This window comes from Pholcus phalangioides, unplaced genomic scaffold (assembly GCF_987345545.1).
Source record: "Pholcus phalangioides strain wild (caught in Gottingen) unplaced genomic scaffold, Ppha-v1.0 ptg000039l_1, whole genome shotgun sequence".
Classification (NCBI taxonomy): domain Eukaryota; kingdom Metazoa; phylum Arthropoda; class Arachnida; order Araneae; family Pholcidae; genus Pholcus; species Pholcus phalangioides.
This window is the reverse complement of record NW_028301625.1, coordinates 19,720,305-19,744,233: the sequence shown is the minus strand read 5'-3', so window position 1 is coordinate 19,744,233 and position 23,929 is coordinate 19,720,305. Positions and strand designations below refer to the sequence as shown.

The 23,929-nt window shown below is 35.3% G+C and overlaps 1 protein-coding gene across 3 annotated transcripts in view; it reads left to right on the top strand.

Annotated features, from left to right (window-relative positions):
• The window catches only part of LOC149065661 (putative receptor-type tyrosine-protein phosphatase mosPTP-1), a 568,681-nt gene that overhangs the window by 148,746 nt on the left and 396,006 nt on the right, over positions 1-23,929 (top strand). For all 3 annotated transcript variants that reach the window (XM_089253719.1, XM_089253718.1, XM_089253717.1), the window contains exon 2: positions 9,341-9,697. In XM_089253719.1, coding sequence (XP_089109845.1) covers positions 9,341-9,697 — 357 coding nt within the window. The remainder of the gene's footprint in view (positions 1-9,340; positions 9,698-23,929) is intronic.

Here is a 23,929-nt window from a genome sequence, read left to right as displayed (position 1 = left end):
GAATTCTCAAAGGGGGCTCCTAGGTCAGTTTCCGCGGTACCTGCTCTTTAAGGGACGACTTCTCTTGCCAAATACCTTAGTGCATTTCTTATTCCATCCTGGCACACGACATGCATCATGCATTACTCCGAGCGAGTACTACTACAACTACTAGTGTAGCAGTAGCAGTAGTTGCTGGAGAAGAAACGCGTCTGGTGCCTCTTGGAACGCGAAATAAAAACTTTCACGAGATAAAATAAAATAAAAAGATAAACATAGACGAGCTGGAAATCAAATCCCGCACTAGGAGAACAGATCTTTTCACGTAATATATCCGTGGCATCTATTCTGCGTACGCCATTGTCGAAACGAAAACCCTAAGATCATCGGTTTCGCCAGAATACAATGCCAGAATTGCACGAGGAAAATTTCTATCTCTCTCGCTCGTCTCTTCAACATAAAAGAAAATAAGAAGCATCTCGAATGTTTTTCAATCGATCCCTTTCTTGTTCTTTTCTTACCACTTCCATTCGTGGTTCGTGTAACGTTCTTGTGTATCCAACAGCAATTGCTATACGCTTTATTATTCTTGATGAAAGGTTATTTCTATCGAATGAATAAAGGTTTCACGTACAGCGGAAAACTCATCCTCCTCGCAGATATAATTTATATACTTGTCTGTGTGTTTCAGTATAATTTGTTCTGGTGGTTAGATTAAATAGAGATTGAAGACAAAAATATCTGATCATATAGAGCATTGATGCATGTGTTAATTTATTATGCCTTCTAACCCTAACATATTTGTTTTTCGATATTAATTCTTTTACTGACAGATTTTTGGCAACAAATTTCAAGAATGTATAGTTTAGGTCATACATGCTCAACCCATGGTCCGCGTGTCAAATGTGGCCTTTTGAGTATACCAATAAGAAGGTATGTGACGTTAACATCAATACAGTCATACACTATGACTTTTGTTATGGCTGAATCTCAATCGGAATCTCCCTGTAAACTACTTACAGACTATGAAAAGGTATCACAATGGCTACCGACTGACAAAGGACTCTTGCAATCTCTCGATGTGACCCATGACCTCAAACCTAACTGTGTAGAAGAGGACTATCATTTCCAGATCACCAAGTGACACGCTTTGCAGTTCCATATAACTTCGGCGGGGGGGGGGGATGGGGAGACATATTCCCAGATCACTTAAGTGGCCCGTGACATACTCTCAGATTACTCAAGTGACCTGCGGTGCAGTTTCAGATTACTTAAGTGACCTGTGGCACATTCCCAGATAACTCAAGTGGCCTGTAGCACATTTCCAGATAACTCAAGTGCCCTGTGGCACATTCCGAGATAACTCAAGTGACTTGTGGCACATTCCCAGATAACTCAAGTGACTTGTGGCACATTCCCAGATAACTCAAGTGGCTTGTGGCACATTCCCAGATAACTCAAGTGGCCTGTGGCACATTCCCAGATAACTCAAGTGACTTGTGGCACATTCCCAGATAACTCAAGTGGCCTGTGGCACATTCCCATATAACTCAAATGTCCCGCAGCACATTCCCAGATCTTTGCGTGACTCACGGCATATTTACAGCTCACTTGAGTGACCTGCGGCACAGTTCCGGATCATTTAAGCAACCCACGGCCTTTTTACCAGATAACTCGACTGAACCACGGCGTATTTATAAATCATCACTTCACAGGTCTAGAACACTGAAGAGGCCCGCGTCAAATTTACAGACAGCGCTGTTCCAGACCACATAGGGTGGTATTCACCGATATGGTCTAAACTATAGCCACGATTTTTGGATAGGAGATCGACACGGATTGGTTAAAAACCTAAATTTGACTAATCTGTGTCGATTTCTCATCCAAAAATTTGTGACTATAGTTTAAATCATGTCACTCTGAATACCACCCTTAATCAAGTAGTCAGCGACATACTTTCACACCGATGAAGTGGCCCGAACTCTCCTAAAGGTTTAGCACCCTTGCTGCACGCAAAATATTACATGACATCACAACCAAACGCGCATCAACACACAAGGAATCCACCAGAACCAATCAAAGCGCGAAGAAACTAACGCACTATCATTTCTAAAAAATTGTTTGGATTCATAAAAACACAAGTTTCTAAAAAATTTTATACACATCTATCATATTCTTCTTTAAGAAAAGTACAAAAAAAAATATATATATTTCCGTCACAAAAAAAGTTATTGTTCTTATCCAGGTTAAATCAGATACTTGATAATTCACGCAGCTTTCAAACATTTAGAATCGAATGGTGCGATTTAAAAAAAAAAAAAAATCCCGTGATCAATATGTACATCCTGAAAAATTTCATCTTTTCTCTCTCAATTTTTTTTATAATTATTCTATGAAAATCGGAAGCCGAAAGAAAAAAACTATCTATCTTTTATTAAACCAAGTCATTAGCGAATAACAAAGAATAGAAAGATCTTTGCACAGGTAGTGTGTCCAAACTTGATAAGAATGGCTCATATTGTAACAAGGCTTCGAACTCTCGTTATCGGAAACCTATTTCACAAAAACGCGTTCTTTTTTATTATTATTTTTTTTTTAACAATACATTTTTTTTTCAGGAAAAAGGTAAAAACCAGCAATTCATCCATCAAAAACTAAGAGACCTTTCGCACACTTATTTGATTGTGTGTAAGTCATAAACAGCGGAAAAGCACCGAAAGATACGAGATTGGAAAAAGAATATCCATATAATACAGTATTATAGGAAAAAATAAAACTCGATCTCATTTCTAATCAACTGTTTTATTCAGTCTGAATAAGTAGAAAAATATCGGATTTCTCTGAGGTTTTTTTTTTTTTTTTAAAAAAAAGGAAAAAAATATGTAATGAAATAAAATTTAATTTAAATTTAAAAAAAAAATTTCGATTTCATTTCTATTATTATTTTTGAAAGATTTAGTCTTTTTTTAGAAATATGATATTAAAGATTATATATTCTATTATAATTATCAACGTGTCGTATTCTAGTACGTAACTTAATGATGAGATTCTTTTTGATTATGGAAGTTTATTCAGAATATTTTTCAGCGTTGTATTCAGGTGTTGCTGTAGTGCAGTGATTTTCAAAGTTTGTGCCGCGGCACTCGATATGTTTGATATTCTAATCTCATTCGCAAAGGTGTCGTCAACATAAAAATTCTGGGAAACGTGCGGTGTTATTACGTCGAGAACAGAAAAAAATTGGATATTTTTGGGATGTACGAATTTTAATATTACGTGCCATTTTTTTATATCTAGCCATCGAGCAGCCTCGTGAGTAGCGCGCTAACCTACGTATGTTTGGGAAACGCTGCTTTAAGTCATCTGGCAGCGACGTGGGTAGCGCGCTAACCTCTGGCTGGGAAACACAGCTCTTAGTCGTCTAGCAGTCACGTGACCAGTGTGCTAGTTTGAGAAACGCTGCTTTATGCCATCTGGCAATTATGTGAGTAGCGCGCTAACCTACTGTTAAGAATAGAAAGATCTTTACACAGGTAGTGTGTCGAAAATTGGTAAGAATGGCTCATATTGTAGCAAGGCTTCGAACTCTTGTTATCGGAAACCTATTTCATAAAAACGCGTTCTTTTATTATTATTATTTTTTTCTTAACAATACATTATTTTACAATACAAGGTGAAAACCAGCAATTCATCTATCGAAAACTGAAATCTTTCGCACACTTATTTGATTGCGTGTAAGTCATAAACAGCGGAGAAGCACCGAAAGATACGAGATATTGGAAAGGAATATCCATATAATACAATATAGGAAATAAAAATAAAACTCGCGATCTCATTCTAATCAACTGTTTTATTCAATCTGAAGAAGTAGAAAAATATCGGATTTCTCTGGGGTTTTTTTTTAAAAAAAGGAAAAAATATGTAATGAAATAAAATTTAATTTAAATTGAAAAAAATTTCGATTTCATTCTATTGTTATTTTTGAAATATTCAGTTTTTTTGAAATATGATATTAAAGATTATATATTCTATTATAATTATCAACGTCTCGTATTCTCCGTAACTTAATGATGAGATTCTTTTTGATATGGGAAGTTTATTCCGATTATTTTTCAGCGTTGAATTAAGGTGTTGATATACTGCAGTGAATTTCAAAAATTGTGCCACGGCACTCTGTGTTGCCGTGAGATGCGTCAGAGGTGCCGCGATATGTTTGATATTCTAATCTCATTTGCAAAGGTGCCGGAACGTAAAAATTCTGGGAAACTCTGGGAAACGTGCGGTATTATTACGTCGCGAACAGAAAGATTTTGTACATTTTTTGGACGTACGAATTTAATATTACGTGGCTATACATCTGACTTTTTTTTAATGTCTAGCCATCGGGCACAGCACTGCTTCAAATCATCTGGCAGTGACGTGGGTAGCGCGCTAACCTCTAACTGGGAAATCCTGTTATAAGCCATCTGGAAATCACGTGAGTATCACGCTGACCTCTCACTCAGCAAGTGTACCAGTTAGGAGTTCGAATACCAGTTTAGGATTAGATGTGTATTTATCTAGCTGCGCATAAGCGGCTTTAAACTGTCTGTCCAGGCCAAAGAAAAGTGTTTCTGGTGGTGATCCAAACATCTAGATTTTAGATGGGTAAGTTTGGGAAACTAAAATGTTCTAGATTCTAGAACATAAGTTTCCCAAACTTTTTGTTCCATCGCCCCCTTTTTTGAAAAACTTTTTTTTCTCATAACCCCCAACTCAAGTCAATACATAGGATACTATACTAAACCCTGATCTTCTATCACTCCCCTGGGCCCTTCCATCTCCCACTGGGGGTGATATCACCCACTTTGAGAAACACTGAACAATTTTAGGGTTGGAACGCCACAACTGTGTGTAAATTTTTCTTATCCTTTCCTTATATAAGACTATTCCAAAGAACTAGGATCTAGAACCTAGTTTTTTAGAATAGTCTTGTATCTATTGTTTGGGATAGCCTAGAACAGTGTTTCTCAACGTTTGGGCCGCGGCCCGGTACCGGGCCCTGACATCATTCATACCGGGCCACGAGTGATTAGCCGTTTCCTTTTTCCTCATACATTTTCTGTTGGTTGTGTGTTTGACTGGGCTTTCAACTCACAAAAATGAATGAAACCGGGCTGAGGCCTCGCAAAGGTTGAGAACCACTGGTCTAAAACCTGGTCCTTGAAATCGTCTTGAACGTAGTTTTTGGAATTTGCCTAATTTTTTAGTTCGAATGAATTCATCCTATAGTAAAGATCTGTAGCCAACCCCTCTTCCCGGATAAGGAAAATTCAATCGTGACGTTCCAACCGAAATTGTTTCAGAATGTACGGTCCATATACCAGAGATCTGGTTAAAATTTTCGAAAGTAAATATGTCTCGCCAGGTAACGGAGCCTCAGAGAAATCACTCGGCCCGGGAGCTGAAGATGCTCTTAACAAGGCCCTGCTTCAGTGGGATCATCGCCAACTTTAAACAACACTGGAGCGTATAAAATATTTTTACATAACTTGAAAACTACGCATTTCGTAAAGAAAAAAAAACCGTAAAATTACTATATTTTGCAAAAATATTCCACTATCCTTACACAGTGTGTGATTCTGTTGCCTTAAATCAGAGCCTCCCATAGGGGTGTGCGACAGGTGCGGTCACACCGGTCCCCGCACTCACAATAATGGAAGTGAGAAAAATATACATCAATTAAATTCTCTTTAGTAAGTAAAACAAGGTGTCTGATCTTCAACTAAGAAAATAAAAAAAATTATACATATTTTATAGGAACGTATTCATCTCGCGAAGGGGACTTCACAACCAGGAGGCCAATAAATGCATTTTTGCCCCGAATCAAACAGGGCCCCAAAAGTTATTGAATGTTTTAATCAATTCTTAAATTATTTCTTTCATTAATTCTGGAATTATTTCTTTCATTAATTTTAGAAGCATTTCTTTCATCAACACTGAATTTTCATTGGTGCTGAAATGATATTTTTTCAATTCATGAATCCAAATTTTCATTAGTTTTTAGATTATTTCTTTAATAGGTTCTAATTTGCATTAGTTTTGGATTTTTTTCATTAATTTAAAATTTTATTTTGGTCTGTGTGAATTTTTATCAATTAGAAATTTTCATTAATTTTTGTGTTAATATACAATCAAATTGTGTGTTTATACATTTTTTTTGTATGGATATTTTTAAGCATTCCTGTATATTCTGTAATAATGTACAGTCGACGCTCGATATAACGACCCCCTTCGGCCCGACGAAAACTGACATTATATTGGGACGGTCGTTACACCGAAAGTAAAGCATATATGTTAGTTGTTCTATGAAAACATTTAGGACTTATTTTACTAGTCGTTGTAATGGAATGGTCAATATTAATTTTTTTTTGCCCGATTCCCTTCCCGAAACTGTTAAGACGTCCTGGCCCCCGCTATTATTTTCACACCGGGCCCCGCGACTGGTAAGGGCTGCCCTGGTTTAACTATTTGCAGGTATCTAGTTTGTGTCCAGGTACGGTCAGTGACATTTGTAAGCGTTCGAAATCAACTTTAATCAGAAGTTTCGAGTCTCATTAGCTTTGAGATGTACAATAATGGGGGGGGGAACGTGAAATATAGCAAATAGACATGTAAACATTAGTGATGAGTTACCCTATCCCCTCGTTATACAAGCTCCTCGTAACAAGACAAAGTGTACGAAATAGAAATTCGAGGAGTCAAAAGCCTTTCCATGGTAGGTACTCGAAACATTAGTCTCTTCTCCCAATCGCAAGCAAATGCTGACAGGTTTCAGATTAATTGCTCGAGTCTTGTACCACAGAAACTACGGGGGTACTGTTCAAGCTTTCAAGCAGAGTTACGACATTAATTAAAAATTCTACCACAAGAACCTCAATGTTTGGTTGTGGCTGAATGACTGCTTTTCCGTTCAATTAGTTCTAGTTAGAGTTTTTGATGATTCTTTTGCTAATGACGTGTATCATCGCTCTAGTTCAACAAAACATAATTTGAAAACACTCACTCTTTCAGGTTGTTACTTCGCATTCAATATCGCTGATAATTTTTAACGAAGAATTAGATGGAGTTTGAAAACATGGTTTTATCCCGTTCTCAGATGTACAACGTCTGTTGAAACGTAAAGTATATGGGTAAAAAAAATAACATCCCACATTTAGTCTTTGATACGAGACCCTCCTATGATTAAATACTTTTTTGAAGTACAGTATTTTCATACAGTTAATCAAGTTTTCTTGATATCTCATTTTCTGGGAAACTTTTTGTTTGTCGAGTTCGATGTTCTCACGTCCAGAACAGCTTCAAGTTTCAGTTTTGGAAACCAAAAAATGTCTTCAGGTGGCAAGTCTGATGAGTAGTAGTCGCAACTATTATCGATGAGGTTATCTGAAGCTATCCCTCTTCTCGACGACGAAATTTGTCACGAACTTCTCTTTTGCCAAGAACGACAATTGTTGTGTGCAATGAGCCATAACTAATATTCGGTTGCTCAACAATCAATCAGAGTCAGATGTTGAAATGCTGGTATTTGATGCGAAAATTATGTATTGTCCAAAATGTTTCTCAGTGACTTCTTGTGCTTGGCTTATCCTCCCTGTGTTCGTCTTCGAGAGATTGGTACACTTCTGCGAAGTGTTGATACTACTCAAAAAACAGCTGTACAACACATGCAGATATTTCCGTAGGTACTTTTACTTGCTCATAAGTTTTCGATGCGAAATCCTCGTTTTGAACGGAAATTAAGTAACAGCTCTTTCTCTCCTCATGTCAGTAACTAGGCAAAAAAGAAAACTTAATGAACAGCTTATTGAGCATATTGAGATAAATCGAGAAGCTATCTATACTTAGATGAGGCAACCATAATTTTTTTTATGGGCAATAGTATAGTAATATTTTATCCTAATTAGTGGTTTTTTATTGCTCTTATTGGGTTGCTGTATTTTTGATATAGTTTAGATATATCTTCGACATCCATTTTTTTATGGGCATCTTTTCTCAGCCACCTCGTTGGGCATTTTGTCTGTTGTGGTCTTAATAAATTTCCACAACATAATGTAAATATTAGGAAGGTTAGATGAAATCCCGTATTTTAATCCTTTGACTACTAACGGGACATATCTAAAAGAATCCAAATGCTAAATTTGCCTTACTGAATGCTGAATTTTGTTCATTTTCACAGAAAGCTGGTGTCAATTTTTTAATTCGTAGTCAAAGGGTTAAAAATATCATCGGTGCTCAATAAATGGCACAACAAAACCACTCAAAATTGTGTTGTATATCTCTTTCAAAATGCTATGCAGTAAATCCCCGAAGTTACACGATAGGAGGGACCGCTGGTAACCGCGTAAGTAGTCGTATTTGCGTAGGTCGGGGTATAATTTTGCATAACATACATCAATATTGGTGACAGTTTGTTCCAAAATTTAGGAATTTTCCATTGTTATACTATGGGTTACTACTTATATTTCATTGTTACTACTTATTTTACATTGTTACTACTTATTTTACATTGTTACTACTTATTTTACATTGTTACTACTTATTTTACATTGTTACTACTTATTTTACATTGTTACTACTTATTTTACATTGTTACTACTTATTTTACATTTTTACATTGTTACTTGTGTCTTTTTTTTCCTTGTTACTATGAGTGTACAGTACCCTGCTACTGTACTTTCCTGTGACATCATAAACTTCAACTTGCCTCGTGACAGCAATCCGGTCCTTAAAAAAATTTTTGTCCAATAAAATCTGTGTGAATGAAAGTCACGTGTTGAATGCTTTGATAACGCATTGATCCATCCAAAGAAACAATTCGCTTGCGTTTGAAGGCACGAAAACAACTATCAGACACGGTAGGAATTAATTGAGAGTTTCAGACCAGATGGAATAGTCATCAATGAGTACCACGCTGAACGACTTTTTTTCTCAGTTGGACTTCAGGTATGAAATTGTGACCTCATGCGCAAAAAGGCAGATACATTCAAGTTTTGGGATGCCATTTCTTAATCAAGGCGAAGTTTTCACTCTTATACATTGTAGCCTCTCCAAAATCAGTGCAATGTTGTTACATATGATGTTCCTATTTAATAAAACAGTTCTTACTTGATTATTACTTAATGATCTTTACTATATCAGCAATAATCCCGTGATTATGCTTGGATTTCAGAAATGTGCAATTTCACAGAAAATCGCGTAACTCCAAAATAGCGCAACTCGGCGTAGAGTAAGTCGGAGCATTAGTGTACTGAGATATAATATTGATGTCATCGAACTCGTTAATTAATCTCTGACCGAACTTTTTTCCATATCTTTTCAGGAGACGATGAAGAGAGTGTGGAGGAGGAAATGGATCCTCCAGAGAAGGTATACGTTCGAGCGAGCAGTAACATCACACTGCCCTGTCTCGTTCTGTCTGGAGGAAGCCTAGATGGACCTCCTGATCTGATATTGATGAGCAATATCCGTAGTCTAGTCTGGTGGAAAGAATATAGAAAGATCGTCGAACTACACGATGATCAGATGACAATGTGGGAAGCCGAACCACACGTCAGTTTACAACAGGACACTTACTCCCTCTTCATCCGCAATGTGCAATATACAGACTCCGCTGAATATCAATGTCAAGTGAACGGCGAGAGAAGATGGGAGGGATATATCCGGCTCCTCGTCCAAGGTAAACTCTTCGAAACTCAAATATATATTGTATTTTAATACTCTTTCCCTTCGTTTCTCTAAATTAGAAAGGTGAGGTACATTCTCTGACATATTTAGAGTGGATTTTCCGAGACTAGAAATATGATGGTAAATATTCAGTAACACGGCTATATATTAGCTTGAAAACAAACAACAATACAACATGGTGATTCAAATAAAGCTTTCAATGCTTTCAGCGATTAATAGAAATACGAAAATTTCGCGCTGTTTGAAATAAAAATCAAGCACGTAGCCGAGAAACACACTCTGGGAATTTCAAATAATAATAAAACAAGTTAATTTTTGTTTGGTTTTTATGGATAAGAAATAACGATAATAAGTAATGTAGAATAGCAATGGAGGCTTTTGGAACAAGTTACACGCGCTGTTGCGAGTAAAACTAAAAAATAAAGAATAAAAAAATAGTCGAACCGAACGTAGATAAGACTTCTTTCAGTAAAACGAATAAATTTTATTATCGGTAGTGAATTCGACGCCCCCTGAATTCAAATAAACATTTTAATTTCTAAGCGGGACTCTTTTCTATTATTTATTTATTTTCCAATTTATTCTCTAAAAGTGTGTTTTTCAACGGAAATTTACAGAAACTGATATTTTACTCCGTGTGTCCATGTCCTATATAAGTACAATAATAATAATAATACGTAATTCCTCGAGAACAAAACAAAAAACAGAATCTTTCTATAAAGTGAATAGATTCTTACAAAGTTGGTAGAGAAAAAGCGTTTAGTAAAATTTATACTTAATATGTATCGAAAGCTGAACGTAAACGGTTATTCAAAACTGGTATTCTATGGTTTTCAGGGGTAAAAAAAGGACCGAAGAAATTGGAAAAAAATGAAGTAAAATTAATTTTTAAAGTACTTTGAAGTGTTAGTGTATAATGTAAGTTTCAGTAGTGAAAAGGATTTTCAATGAGAATAGCTGGAATAAAAGTGAACTGCTACTTTAAATCATTAAAGTGAAATTTCAGCAAGATTTAATGACATTTCGCAACGTTTTGAATCCAACAGGATTTTAACTTGATGACGAAGCATTTTGGAAATTATAAGTCACGCGTTGGAAATAGTCTCGGTAATTACTAGAGAGAACGTTATTCAACTTGAAATGCTAAAGTATTAGGCAGAGCTCAGGTGCAAGAGCATGTTGTACAAGAGCTTTTTGACTCTTTTCAACTCTCATATTCACGGTGTTCCTATGCATTACGTTCAAATAGGAAAACAGAAATTATATCGTATTTGTTACGGAATTCAAATATCTTTCATTTGATGCTGTTGTTGTGTTCTTTAAACTATGTGTATTATTTCTGGCAATTAAAATGTCGCAAATACGGCAAACAAGAGAACAAAATGCAGTTAAAAATGAAATTTCTGAAATTAATTTGGTAAGTCGGCGTACAGTCAGCCTTTACATTCTCTTAGTGATCGAAAAATCCTGAATAGAGATCGATATAATTGGAGTTTTTTTTTTTTGTTTTTTTGTAAATAAAGTAAGTATATTTTTAGAATCAGCAACAGATCATTCATAGTCAATGGTAAGTACTTCATAATTTCAAAAACAGAGGAGAAACGAAAACAACCGGCATATTGGTAAGCAATTTCGATACATCACGCGTTTCAATATACGATTCAAGTGCATGTATTCATATCATACTTCAATTATTGATTCAGTTGAAATATTGTAAGGGAGGGGTCTTCAACCTTTCAGACACGGCGGGCAAAACTGAAACTTCCCACGACGCCCGCGGGCCACCAACTCATGTAACTTCGTGACATCCTAACAGAAAGGGCCGATGGACCCCGAGTTAAACAGGGACAAAAATGATTGAAGATGAAACTATTTATTTTATTAATTACCAATTTTGATTAGTTCTAAAATCATTTTTTTCACTAATTCTGAAATTTTTTGATTAGTTGCTGATTAAGTAAATTAATTCGGAGATTAATTTTTATCTGAAATTACTTTAAATGGTTCTTTAATTATTTAGTTCGGTAATTCCAAAAAATATATATATTTTTCTTCTCAATATATCTTGAAATCGTTTCTTTCAATAATTAAGCAATTATTTTTTTATTGATTGTGAAATAACTTCCATCAGAAATTACGAAATCATTTTCCCTTATTGATTTTTGTTTTTTTCACTAATTCTGAAATTACTTGATTTAAAAATTTTTAAATTATTTGTTTTAAAAATTCTAAAATTATTTCTGTCAGTAATTCTTAATTTTCATAAATTCTGGAATTATTTCCTTCGTTAATTATGAGTTTTCATTCAGAATTATTTCTTTCATTTATTCTAGAATTATTTCTTTCATTTATTCTAGAATTATTTCTTTCATTTATTCTAGAATTATTTCTTTCATTTATTCTAGAATTATTTCTTTCATTAATTTAAGAATTAATAGTTTTTTAATGTTTTCTACCATTTTCTGAAAACGATCGGCAAGTCACGACAGCAAACTCCGAGGGCCAAATGTGTACCGCGGGCCATGCGTTGAAGACCCCTGTCGTAAGGTGCCGTTCAAGCTTACGTGTAACTTTTATCATGTTTCACTCGAAAGAACTTTCGGGATAGAATACATTAATACTTTAATACTACGAAGTGAAAAATATCTGATGATTTTTTGATGAAAAAAAAATTGGAAATCGATTTACGGAGAAGAATTAATTATGCTAAAACCTATCGATTTTACTTGGTTGATAGCAAAATTAGTCCGAAGTAATTAACTTCCAAAGTCAATCAAAATGACCGATCCACGTGGTTCGAATCACCGACGAATTGAAAACTAAAAGCTAAAAAAAGAAAAACATTTTTAGACGCGTGATCTTTATCATTAAGGGTCTCATCACCCTTAAAGTCAAATTTTCAGAAATGGCTTCAAAAAATATTTCATTCGATTACAGATAAAATATTAAAAATTTCGTGTAAATCGGTTAACTTGTTCTTTCATAACAACAAAAATAAATAATGAATTGTATACAGGCATATAAAAAAAACCTGAACGCGATTTTCTCAAGTTTAAGTTTTTGAGCTTATCCATAAAATTGAAAAAATCTATTGCCCCAAAAAAATCTGAAATTTTGCAGCAATATTTATGCAACATGTGTTAGTAAAATGGACCTCTGATTTAGCAATTGACTGAAGGGAAATATTTTTTGAAAAATATTGAATTTAATTGATTAAGTTTTTTTTTTCAAACTTTAAAAATTCATAAAATTCTAACGATTGGTCAGATATATATGTTCGAGGTCTACATTACTAACATATGCCGAATAAACATTTCTGCGAAATTTCAGAATTTTCGGGGCAGTTAGTTTTTTTATTTAATCTTCCGCTCAAAAACTGCAATTTGAGAAAAATTGCGTTCATTTTTTTTCTCGTATACGCGTTTACACTATAATTCATTATTTATTTCTTTTATTATGGAAGAACAAAATTAACCGATTGACACGGAATTTTTAGTATTTTATATATTTGCAATCAAATGAACTATTTTTTGACGCCGTTTTTGAAAATTGGACTTTAAGGGTGATGAAACCCTTTAAATAACTTCCAATTACTCTAATTATATTTCAGTAATTCAAGAGCAAACAGTGCGAGTCCCATCCAACACTGAATAACTCTGTCACTTTTCGGAATTGCTTTTTATCTTTGAAAAGATAGAGGCAGATATATTCACCAGCGCTAACTTTTGATGACTGATCCGACAGCGATCGGTCATGGAAGAAGATGGATTGAATCATCAGACACGGTTAAAACAAAACGTGTCCGCGCAGAAACGACGATTAAGACCTTTTCATCGTCCTTGTCTCGTCTCGTTCAGAATTTCAACCGTGACACTCGCGAAAAATAAATGATCCGGACTTTATGATGAGCGTCGACTTCACATACATACGTAAAAGCATTTCATTCATTGAGGCTCTCGCACTGGAACATGTGTAAAGTTTTATCTTTTGTTGGGGGAGGTATGTATTATCACGGATGGAAGAGCAGTTAGTCTTGTCTGTTCGTTGTCATTTATCATCGCCGATTCACACTGTTCCTTTTATTTTATTTGCTCTTTTCGTTTCTTTCTGAACACACACCACAATGTAGCTACTGTCTCATTTGAAGGTGTTGCATGATCGCGATGAGATTTGACAGTTTCGTCGCTGACATCTTTGAGTTACGTTTAATATTTCGCTAAGACACGTTTATTTTCAGTGAGATATTTCATTTTAAGGGGGGTCACATACGAAATTTCAATCCTTCCCGTTAACATGGGGAAAAGTTGAAATATCATTAAAAATACTACTTAACCATTGATTTATTAGAATTTTTTCACGTATTTTTATATTTTTAATTAAATATTCTGTCCTATGCTGGTATAGAATTTTACATACTTTTATAATACTTAATTTTTTAAATTTTTCAAAAAGATACATAAAAAACAGCTTGCGCTCATGATAAAATGACATGACATCAATGTAACCATACAATATTGAAATTAAAATGAAGAAAACGGTTCATTTCCTAGAATGAACTAAAATATTTCAGATTCATTCATAAATATTTGATTTATGAAAAAAATAAATTCATTTTTTTTAAATTTTTGAAAATTTAAATTAAAAATTACATTTCAAATAAGAACGAGTCAATGAAGTTTCAATCTCTTACATCATTTTATGAAATAAATCTTTTTCTTCATGTAATTTCAATATTGTCTGGTTACATTGATGTCATATCATTTTACCATGCACACAAGCTGTTTTTAAGGTATGTTTTTGAAATTTTAAAAAAAAAATTAAGTATTAGAGATATGTAAAATTTTATACTGGCATAAGATAGCATATTTGATCAGAAATGTGGGGAAAAAATTCGAATAAATCAATGTTTAAATAGTATTTTTAGTGATATTTTAACTTTTTCCCATGTTAAAGCGTATGTGGCCTCTTAAAATGTACAGGGTGTTCCACGAATAGCGTCCGAGAGGAATAGAAACTCGACGTTTAATTCTGAAATTAAACCTCTCGGGCGGTGCTTTGAAATCTTGGGCCATGTGGCACTCTTGCGATTCTGAGATACTTAAAGGAAGCCACAGGTGAAAATAAAAATGAAACGGAGCCATGATAGGCAGCTAAGGGGGCCGCAAAGAGCTATGAAAAAAAATTAAGCTTCAAGGGAAATATGGTGAGAAAAAATGTGACTACTTTCAGAATGAAGCGAACTGCCCATAGATCCAAAGACAGGGCTGTCTTAACACATGCGCCCAGTTGGACACAGCTTGAGACTGAGACTTTGAGTGCGTAGGAGGGCCCCACATTAATGAGATTTGATTTTTTTTTCTAGAATATGTATGTAAGTTTGTATACAGTAAATTTGTATAGAGTATTTTCAGCCGGATTTGGGGTGGGAGTTGCATAGAACCAGGGGCATCGTAAAACATGGATTCATCCAGTCATAGCCCTGATGTCAATGGGAGGGGAGAGATCCTACATGATGAGATCTGGTACCATGATTTGCGAGAACAGGTAAATATAGGTAAAATGCTGTTTCCAGCTAAGGTAAGGGGCTCCAGAACATGTTTTTGTCCGAGAGCCTCATGAAGTTGAGACCACACTACACAGAATCTTTCACAAAACCTCACTGAATCAGAGGCCAACCTTTCTCAATTCAATAATAAAAAAAAAAACTCAATTAAATAATAAAAAAGGTCTCGCTGTAGATGTGGGGAGAGGGCGCTGGGTAATACGGGGGGGGGCACGAGAAAAAAATATAGTCCAAAGGAGGCCATGGGCAAAAAAAGGTTAATAAAAATTGCTTTATGGTCCCGTGTATATTTAAATATACATGACAAATACATGGTCAGAATAAAACAAAAGCAAAAACCCATCACTTAATTAAGCTCAAGGGAGGTTGGCCTCTGATTCAGTGAGGTTTTGTGAAAGATTCTGTGTAGTGTGGTCTCAACTTCATGAGGCTCTCGGACAAAAACATGTTCTGGAGCCCCTTACCTTAGCTGGAAACAGCAATTTGTTTTCGCAATTTTTTAGTAGATTAGAAAGTACATCTTTTAGTTTTTACTTTTTATTAAAAATTAACTTTCTATATTATTTTGAAGACATATTGCTAATAATATATGTAAAATTAGCGTATATTCAGTACTTCTGTTAGATATTATACACTAAAAACTATCGCTTGTATCAACATGTTATTCACACAGATTATAGCTACGACATTTATCTGTGCAATGAACTATAAGTGTTAGAATAGTGTGAAAACTTTTTGAAACAGGATTATATACGTGATAAAATACACATTTTTCATTAAAAATACTTGATATTCTGAATTCATGTAAATCGAAAAGTTCTGAACATAGAGATATTTTGAAAATACTTGAGATATCAAGTTTTTCGTCAAGTGCAAAAAGTAAAAAACACAAATCTTCGAAAAATCAGCATTCAAAAAGATTTCATTTTCAGACTAAGATCATTAAATTCGTTTTACTTAATTGGCACTAAATTCGCTTCTGGTTATTATAGAGATAAAAATGAAACAGTTTTGGATTCTAGAATAACTGCTCTTTCGAATGAACAAATGAAAACAATTTCGAAAATTTTGATGAAATTCATCATTTGAAGGAGGGCAGGCGCCTTAAAAAAAGCACCTTGTTACAGAAGCGAGTATTTTTTCACGGTTTTAATTTAGGAAAAAGGTTATTATGATGCGTGGACCGTCCATTATACTATAGTATCTTTTATCAGCGGGCCTGAAAGCCGCAATAGATTTTGACGAAAGTCATCCATACACATTTCTAAAACAAATAAAACCATCGCAAGAAAATGATGGACGCATCGATATTTTTCCAACTGCTTTGAGATTGCTGTTGTTGACCGAGACTCACGGGGAACAGACAAATTCTCATAAAATTACAAATTCTCGTGTCATCTCAAAAAGAATAAGAACTGAATCTTCTTTGATAGATGAATAATACTGTCCTAGGATCACAAAAGCAAAATTTTTCCTTATAATTTAAAATAATATATATATACGTATATATGCTGGGTTTTTTTTTTTAAAAAAAAAAAAGAGTATAAAACCGAAAAAAGTATTATAAGAGAAAAAAAGAATATTATTTTTTTTTATAACGACAGTTCTCTTCAGCTGACATTTGAAAAGTTGGGGAACAATTTATTGGAAAATGATGGAAAGTTGTGTGTATGTGTCTATAGAATAATGCATTCACTGTTTTTTTTTTTTTTTTTCTTTTGCTTATGTGTTTTTCGTTATTTTTTTTTCACTGTGATTTCTCGTTTTCCAATTTTTCAATTTCGTTTTCATTTCCCTTCGCAATTTGGCAGCATTTCATTCTCCTTCTCGACTCATTCGCTATCTTTTTTGTTCTCTTATTATTATTCTTTTTTTTTTTTGTATTTCTTGTGAAGTGCGTGTCCGTGAATCATTACATATTTTGAGTTCGTTTCATTCGCCGCTATTAATTTCAAGGCTTCGAAGAAACGAGAATGGGATATATATATATATAAAAGAATGAAAAAAAAATGGCAGTCAGAATATGAAGGATGATAGGCATGTACAGAATTCTTGAACAGTTGAATAAATAGTTGAACAGTCGAGAGAGAAAAAAAAGCAAATCTTTGTTAGCATATTTTTTCGTGTATTCCAGAAAATTGAGTACATTGAATTACAGTCAATGAACGATCAATGACATAATCAGTGAACCAAATTTAATGGACATTTCGTGCCATGAATATCTGACTTCCTGGAAACGTATTCTTATGGTCATGCTCATGTTAATATATTCAGTTAGCACCTGATTTATTGTATTTTTCGGAGTCTTTCTTGTTTGAGTAACTATCTGTTGTTTGTGTATTTCGATGTTAGATTCACAATCGTCTTGAAAAATGCCTTTTAGTAGTAAATTATCGTAACCTGTTCAATATTTTGTTTTGAAGTTCTCATTGAGAAAATATTGAATTTTCGGAAGGGTTTGTCATACAATTATTCATACACTAAAGTGCCAAAAAAACTGCTACAGACGAGCGTTTGCAAATAAAAGAGAAATGCAGCAAATTAACGTAACTCGATGTAGCCAGCACCACCTATATAAGACAACAGGTAGCTAGGGAAGCTATTAGATCGGCTTCTGCTGCTAAAATGACAGGTTATCACAATTTAAGTGACTTTGAACGTAGTTTACTAGTAGGCGCTCGTGAGATGGGTCACAGCATTTCCAAGGTGGAAATGAAATTCAGATATTTGCGCACAACCATCGCAAAAGCGTACCTTGAAGAAAAAGAATCTAGAAAAGCACTGGGAAAAATAATTTCCAACAAAGGTGCTGGCGGAAAAAGACCATAAAGAAATGGGACTACCGACGGTTAACAAGAGTCGTTTCACGAGATAGACGTGCAACACTGCTTCAAATCACTACAGAGCTCAATGTTGGGCCATCAACAAGTGTCAGCAGGTGAACTGTATAGTGTGGTCTCTCCTTGAAATGGGCTTTTGGAGCTGAAAGCCCACTCGAATACTTTTACAAGGCACAAAACTATGTGCCTCGCCTGGACTCGTCAGGACAGCCATTCGACTGTTGACGACTGGAAACACCTTGCCTGGTCTGACGAGTCGCGTTTTCAGTTGTGTCGGGCTGATGGACGGGTATGGGGAAAAACCCATTAAACCATGGATCCAGCACGTCAACAGAAGACTGTTCAAGCTGGTAGAGGCTCTGTGATGGTATGGGACGTGTATAATTGGCATGTGATATGGGGAACTCCTGATAGGGTTGCAGATGACTCTGAATGGTGGCTTACACCCATTCATGTCTTGCATGCATTCCGGTGGGCTTGGACAATGCCAACAGGACACTGTGGCACCACACACGTCGGGAGCTGCTACCGATTAACTCCAGTAATAGTCTTCTGACTTCAGCATCCTCCGTAGGACACCTAAATCCCCAAACATGAATATTATTGAACATATCTTGGGATTTATCATGGGATACCTTGCAACGTGCTGTACAAAACCATCTCGTACCTTTATGAAATTGTGGACTGCCTTGAGAGAATCATGGTGTAAATCGCCTTCAGGATACCTTCACACATTAGTGGAGTTTATGTCACGTCGTGCTGCAGCAGTTCTGAGTGGTCGGGGGCACCTACATGATATTAGGTGGGTGTGTCAGTTTTCCCTGGCACTTGGCAAGGGTTCTGAGTGACCCAATATGCTTTCGCTTGGTGGAATTTTAATCCATGAACATGTCCGCTGTTCTATTGTCATTATTGTGGTTCATAATTAAATGGGAAGAGTGTTCTGATTAAGCAGTCCATCACCATGCGATTTCCATTTGTTAGGACTTTCCAAACATCTCTAAAGCAGGCATCTTCAACCTGTTGCTTACTTAAGTACTCAAAATTGCTCAATGCTTGTGACTGATTTCATGTTTTTGATATCTTGATGGACACTAGAATGAAACCAGTCTGATAAAGTTGCATTCAAGAATTCACAATTTTCTTGTCTGAGATTGAGCATGTGACTCACGAAGAATGTTGTAGGTTCCCGCTTAAAATGCATTTTAGAGGAGACGAACACTACCTTGTATAAAAATCACACAGCGCGAAAATATGATAGATATATTATTCCTGATAGATTTATGTAGCTCGTTCAATGTGTCATTGTAAAGGACTAACGAAAGTCCTTCTTCACGGATGGTCTATTTTTGCTCTAAAAGGTGGAGACGAGAGGGTCAGTTATACTAAAAACCCAAAACCTACACGCAAAATCTGTCATTCAAATAAGTATCAGTGACACCTCATACTAGTCTGAATATATGACTTCTAACGAACACAGTTGCATTCTGGCTTCTTTAACCGTTTCCTCGTTGATTTTTACCGCACCAAAGATACACTTTTTCATCCGTTCTAATAAATTCACTCGAACGGGTTTTACTTTATCGACCCTTGTATTGTATGCGAAACTTTAGGTTAAAAACACAACTTAAACTGCGTGTTTACCTCATGTTTTGTTCGAATTGGGACTAATCTATGGAATCCGAAATTGAAATAGATAAAAAAGCAATTTTTTGCGGTTTTTGGCCGCGTTTAATAGTTGTTTATTTTTGTTCATTTTAACGTTTAAGCTAGATGAAAATTTTTGAAAAGGCAGAATTTTAGATTTTATGACCAGTGAGAAAATAAAAACAAACAAAATATCAACTGAAGAAGCTTCTCTTTAGTGGGACTATCCTTTATTTTCTTTAGAAGAAAATAGTCCTTGACAAAAAGAAAAGTCTTTGATCCGTATCATTGAACAGCTGCTACGAAAACGAGATTTTTCTTTGGTAAATACTGAGAGAAACTCTGAGGCTCACTTTCGCGAAAAATCTACGTCTCTGAGCTGAATATATACGCTTACAGTACTAACGTATAGTAGCGTACCATCAGTTTTCAAAGTAAAAGGTGGGTGGATTCAAGACATAGAAAGAGTGTGGACGAGGAGAAGGTATTTTTCAATTATTTATGAGCGAAGAGGGGGGCGGTCCCTTCTCCATAAACCCCTTGTACCCTTCCATTGCTTTCCTTGCACCGCGAGTATTATGGATACAACGATCACATGGTAATGTAGTTCTGTTTTATTTGTTGTATTTTTCACTCAAACCTTTCCCAACCCTCAATCTGGCTGGTTTTTTTTTTTTTTTTTGGCATTCTGAAATGCAAGCGTACAATAAGTTACAACATGCAAACTAGGGTTAAAGGGTTTTCTTTTATCTGATACCATCCTATAAGTTGGCAGCGGGACGTAACGTTAGTGGTGGGGGGGGGGGGGAGGAGGAGCTAAGGAATGGAGTCGGGGCGAATTCCTATCCGTCTTGACACGTTTCTGTAAGTTGAGCGTTTGGAGCTTGGATTTCACGAGAGTGAACTATTGCAGTTACCGTTCTTACTTACCATTAGGATTCCTTCTGGAACTTCTCACGTAAATTTCTTGTGCAATCTGCGTACGTGAAAGAAAAGAGACTAATTGGTTTGTGTGAAATTTAATCTATTATTTACAGTTGGAATTGTGGAATATTGGTGGAAAATAATCTAAGCTTAGGTCTATCTAAAGCAAGGGGGCTCGACCATTAGGAGAGTGTGAGCCACTTCATTGGTTTAAAAATGTGTCACGGACCACTTAATTAAAGTGAGAATGTGCCGCGGGCCACTTAGTTGAAGCGAAAACGGCCAATCTGGAACAGTGCCCCAGGTCACTTCACAGCAACAATCCCGAGATATCTCGTCAAACTTGATCTGCTTTATTTGGGTCACTCCGAAATATCTCGGGTTCTCAACGCGCTTTTATTTCCAATGTGTTGCTATAATGCAGATCAGGAAAATTAAAAAAAAAACGCTTAAAAGGTTTAAGCGATCTGTAAATGTGCAGTGGATCATTTAAGTGATCTGTAAATATACTCAAAGTCATTTAAGCTATCTGAAACACACAGCTCCCAAGTCCTTCACAAGATCTTTGAATGCGCCTTGACGCTTAAAAGATCTGGGAATGTGCCGCTTAGTTAATTTTTACAAAATTAGGTTTGAGGTCACGAGCCACATCAGATGACTCCTAGGGCCACAGTTGGTCCACGGGTCATGGGTTGAAAATGCATGATCTAAAGCTTTATATCAACACTATAAATGGCTAAAACATTTTTAATTAATTGATGGAAATAATATTGTACAGTCAGAGTCATAAGCAAGGAAATCATTACAAGGTTTTGTTTCACAAGTATCACAAAAACTTCTTAATTTTTCAGATTTTAACCAGATATAACACCTTTATACCAGTATATTGTTTATTACAAATACAACGCCACAACAGGCAAATTGCCCAACGAGGTGGCTGACTTAAGAACATCATGGATCCCCGAGCCATTTTTTGGAGGCCCTACCTACTACTACTACAACACCACACATGCGCCCCGCCCACACCCCCCCGGAACCCCCCAACGAATCGGTACATGCGGGAATGTGCGTGTACGTGTAGTGAAACCTGACGTGAAGTTTTGTTGTTTCTCTGTAATGCTTGTTATGTGTAGTGCAGCCATCTGCCACCAGTTTTTCTAACTATGAGTGAAGTGTTATGATTGAATGATTTATTGTTGTAGGACTGTTGCTCTCTGTGGCTAGACTTTTTAACGGGGAGATCGGCTCGCATTTGCGCCTTGAAGTTGGGAACCACAGAAAACCAACTTCAGCCGACCACCACTGTGGGGTTCGAACCCGGATCCTCGCATCGCGAGTCCGTCACTATAACCACTCGACCACCACAGCGGCAAAGAAGTTGTATAATAAGAAGTTGCCAACCTCACTGACTTGTAGACTTCATTTTTTTTTCTTTTCTGCTCACCAAAAACTCTAGTCTATCGCCATCAAGTCAATTTACCTGTGTAGGGCATCCTGTAAAAATATCATCGATTGGCTTGCAACTGCAGTTATGCGTTGACATACAAATTAATACACTGAAAATCACACCATGAAGCATTTAAGGGGTCTCATACCTTTTAACATGGAAAAAACTATGCTTTAATATAAATGATTAAAAATACTATTTAATCATTGATTTATTTCAAATTTTTGCACATGTTCTTGGTTGTATGTGTTCCTCTATGCTGGTTTTACTCATCTTGGATGAATATTTTTTTGTAAATTAAAAAAAGAGCATCAAAAACAGCGTGCATGCATGATGAAATACCACGACATATTTATTTAAATTTTTATTCAATATAATTGAATAAAAATTCGTTCAAAATAAAGGAAATTATTCTGTTTATGAAATGAAGCAAAAGTTTCAGATTTCATTGACTCAATTTTATGAAAATTAAATTTAAAATTTAAAATTTAATTTTAAATAACATTGAGCTGATGAAATCTTAACCTTTAGCTTCATTTCATGAACTAAACAGTTCCTTTTGTATATTTTGAATCAATTTTCATTCAACTACATCGATGACATGTTATTTAACCAAGCGTGCAAGCTGTTTTTAATGCATTTGTGTTTGAAAATTTACAAAATATATGTATCCAACATATGTAAAACCAGTATAGGATTGCAAATACAATCAAGAACATGTGTAAAAAAAATTTGAAATAAATCAATGGTTAAACAGTATTTTAATGATATTTCTATTATTTCACCATGTAAAAAGTATGAGACCCCTTGAATGAATGAATGAACAAAAAAATGGTTGTTACTCTATAAGTTTCGCAAGACAAGGAAAATAAATACTTGAACATTTTCTTTCTCGTGAGCTAATCTCGGACGGAACAGTTTCGATTTGTTCAAAGCTTTTAAGTGAACTAAATGACTGAGCGTGTTAATTAAATAGAGAGCTTTTATTCATTCGTCCGTTCTTGACACGAGCGTGTTGAAAGAGCAAAAAAAAAAAAAATAGTTCTCGAGTGTTTCGCTTACAAAAAGCTCATTGTAACTACATAATAGTGAGAGAGAGACGTGCAAAAGGAGAAAGCTCGTAATGCTGAGAAATCAAGGCATATATAAAAAGTTGCAACTTTGTACGCTCTTCATATTCAGATTACGCAGCAGGATTTGGAATATCTTGATTTCAGCGAGAGGTTCAAGTCACATTCGCGGAAGTTTTTAATGTTTTGGCTTTGAAATATATATGGCTCGTAAACGATGTACGTATTTTGATGTATTTTTACTTTATTGTTCTATTTATTTTGTACAGTTAGCTATTTCGTTTTTGCTATAAAATATTTATTCTCATGAACATCTATAACTGTACTTTGTCCTTTTGGCATTCAGCTATTTAAATAACGAATGTAGATAATACAGTCAAAATTCAGTACAAAGTTTATATCGGAACTTGATGATACAAAACTAAACGTATTATTTATATGAATTTCTGAAATTTGGTATACTGTGAATCAATATTGATTGAATTAAAAAAATGTTATTTGTTCTGAAGATGAGAGAAATCGAAACATACCGTATTAGTAATATAGGGCGAGGTATGATTTTAGACATCAAAATAAGAGAAACTAGATATATCAATTCAACTGCTTATTTCGTTTATTCACAGATAATAGCGTGAGATTTTTAGGGTGAGACGACGTAAATGCAGGGTGACGTAAGTCGGGATATTATTTATTGTATAGGGGATTTTTGAATAGATTCTGGGAGGCGTTCAGA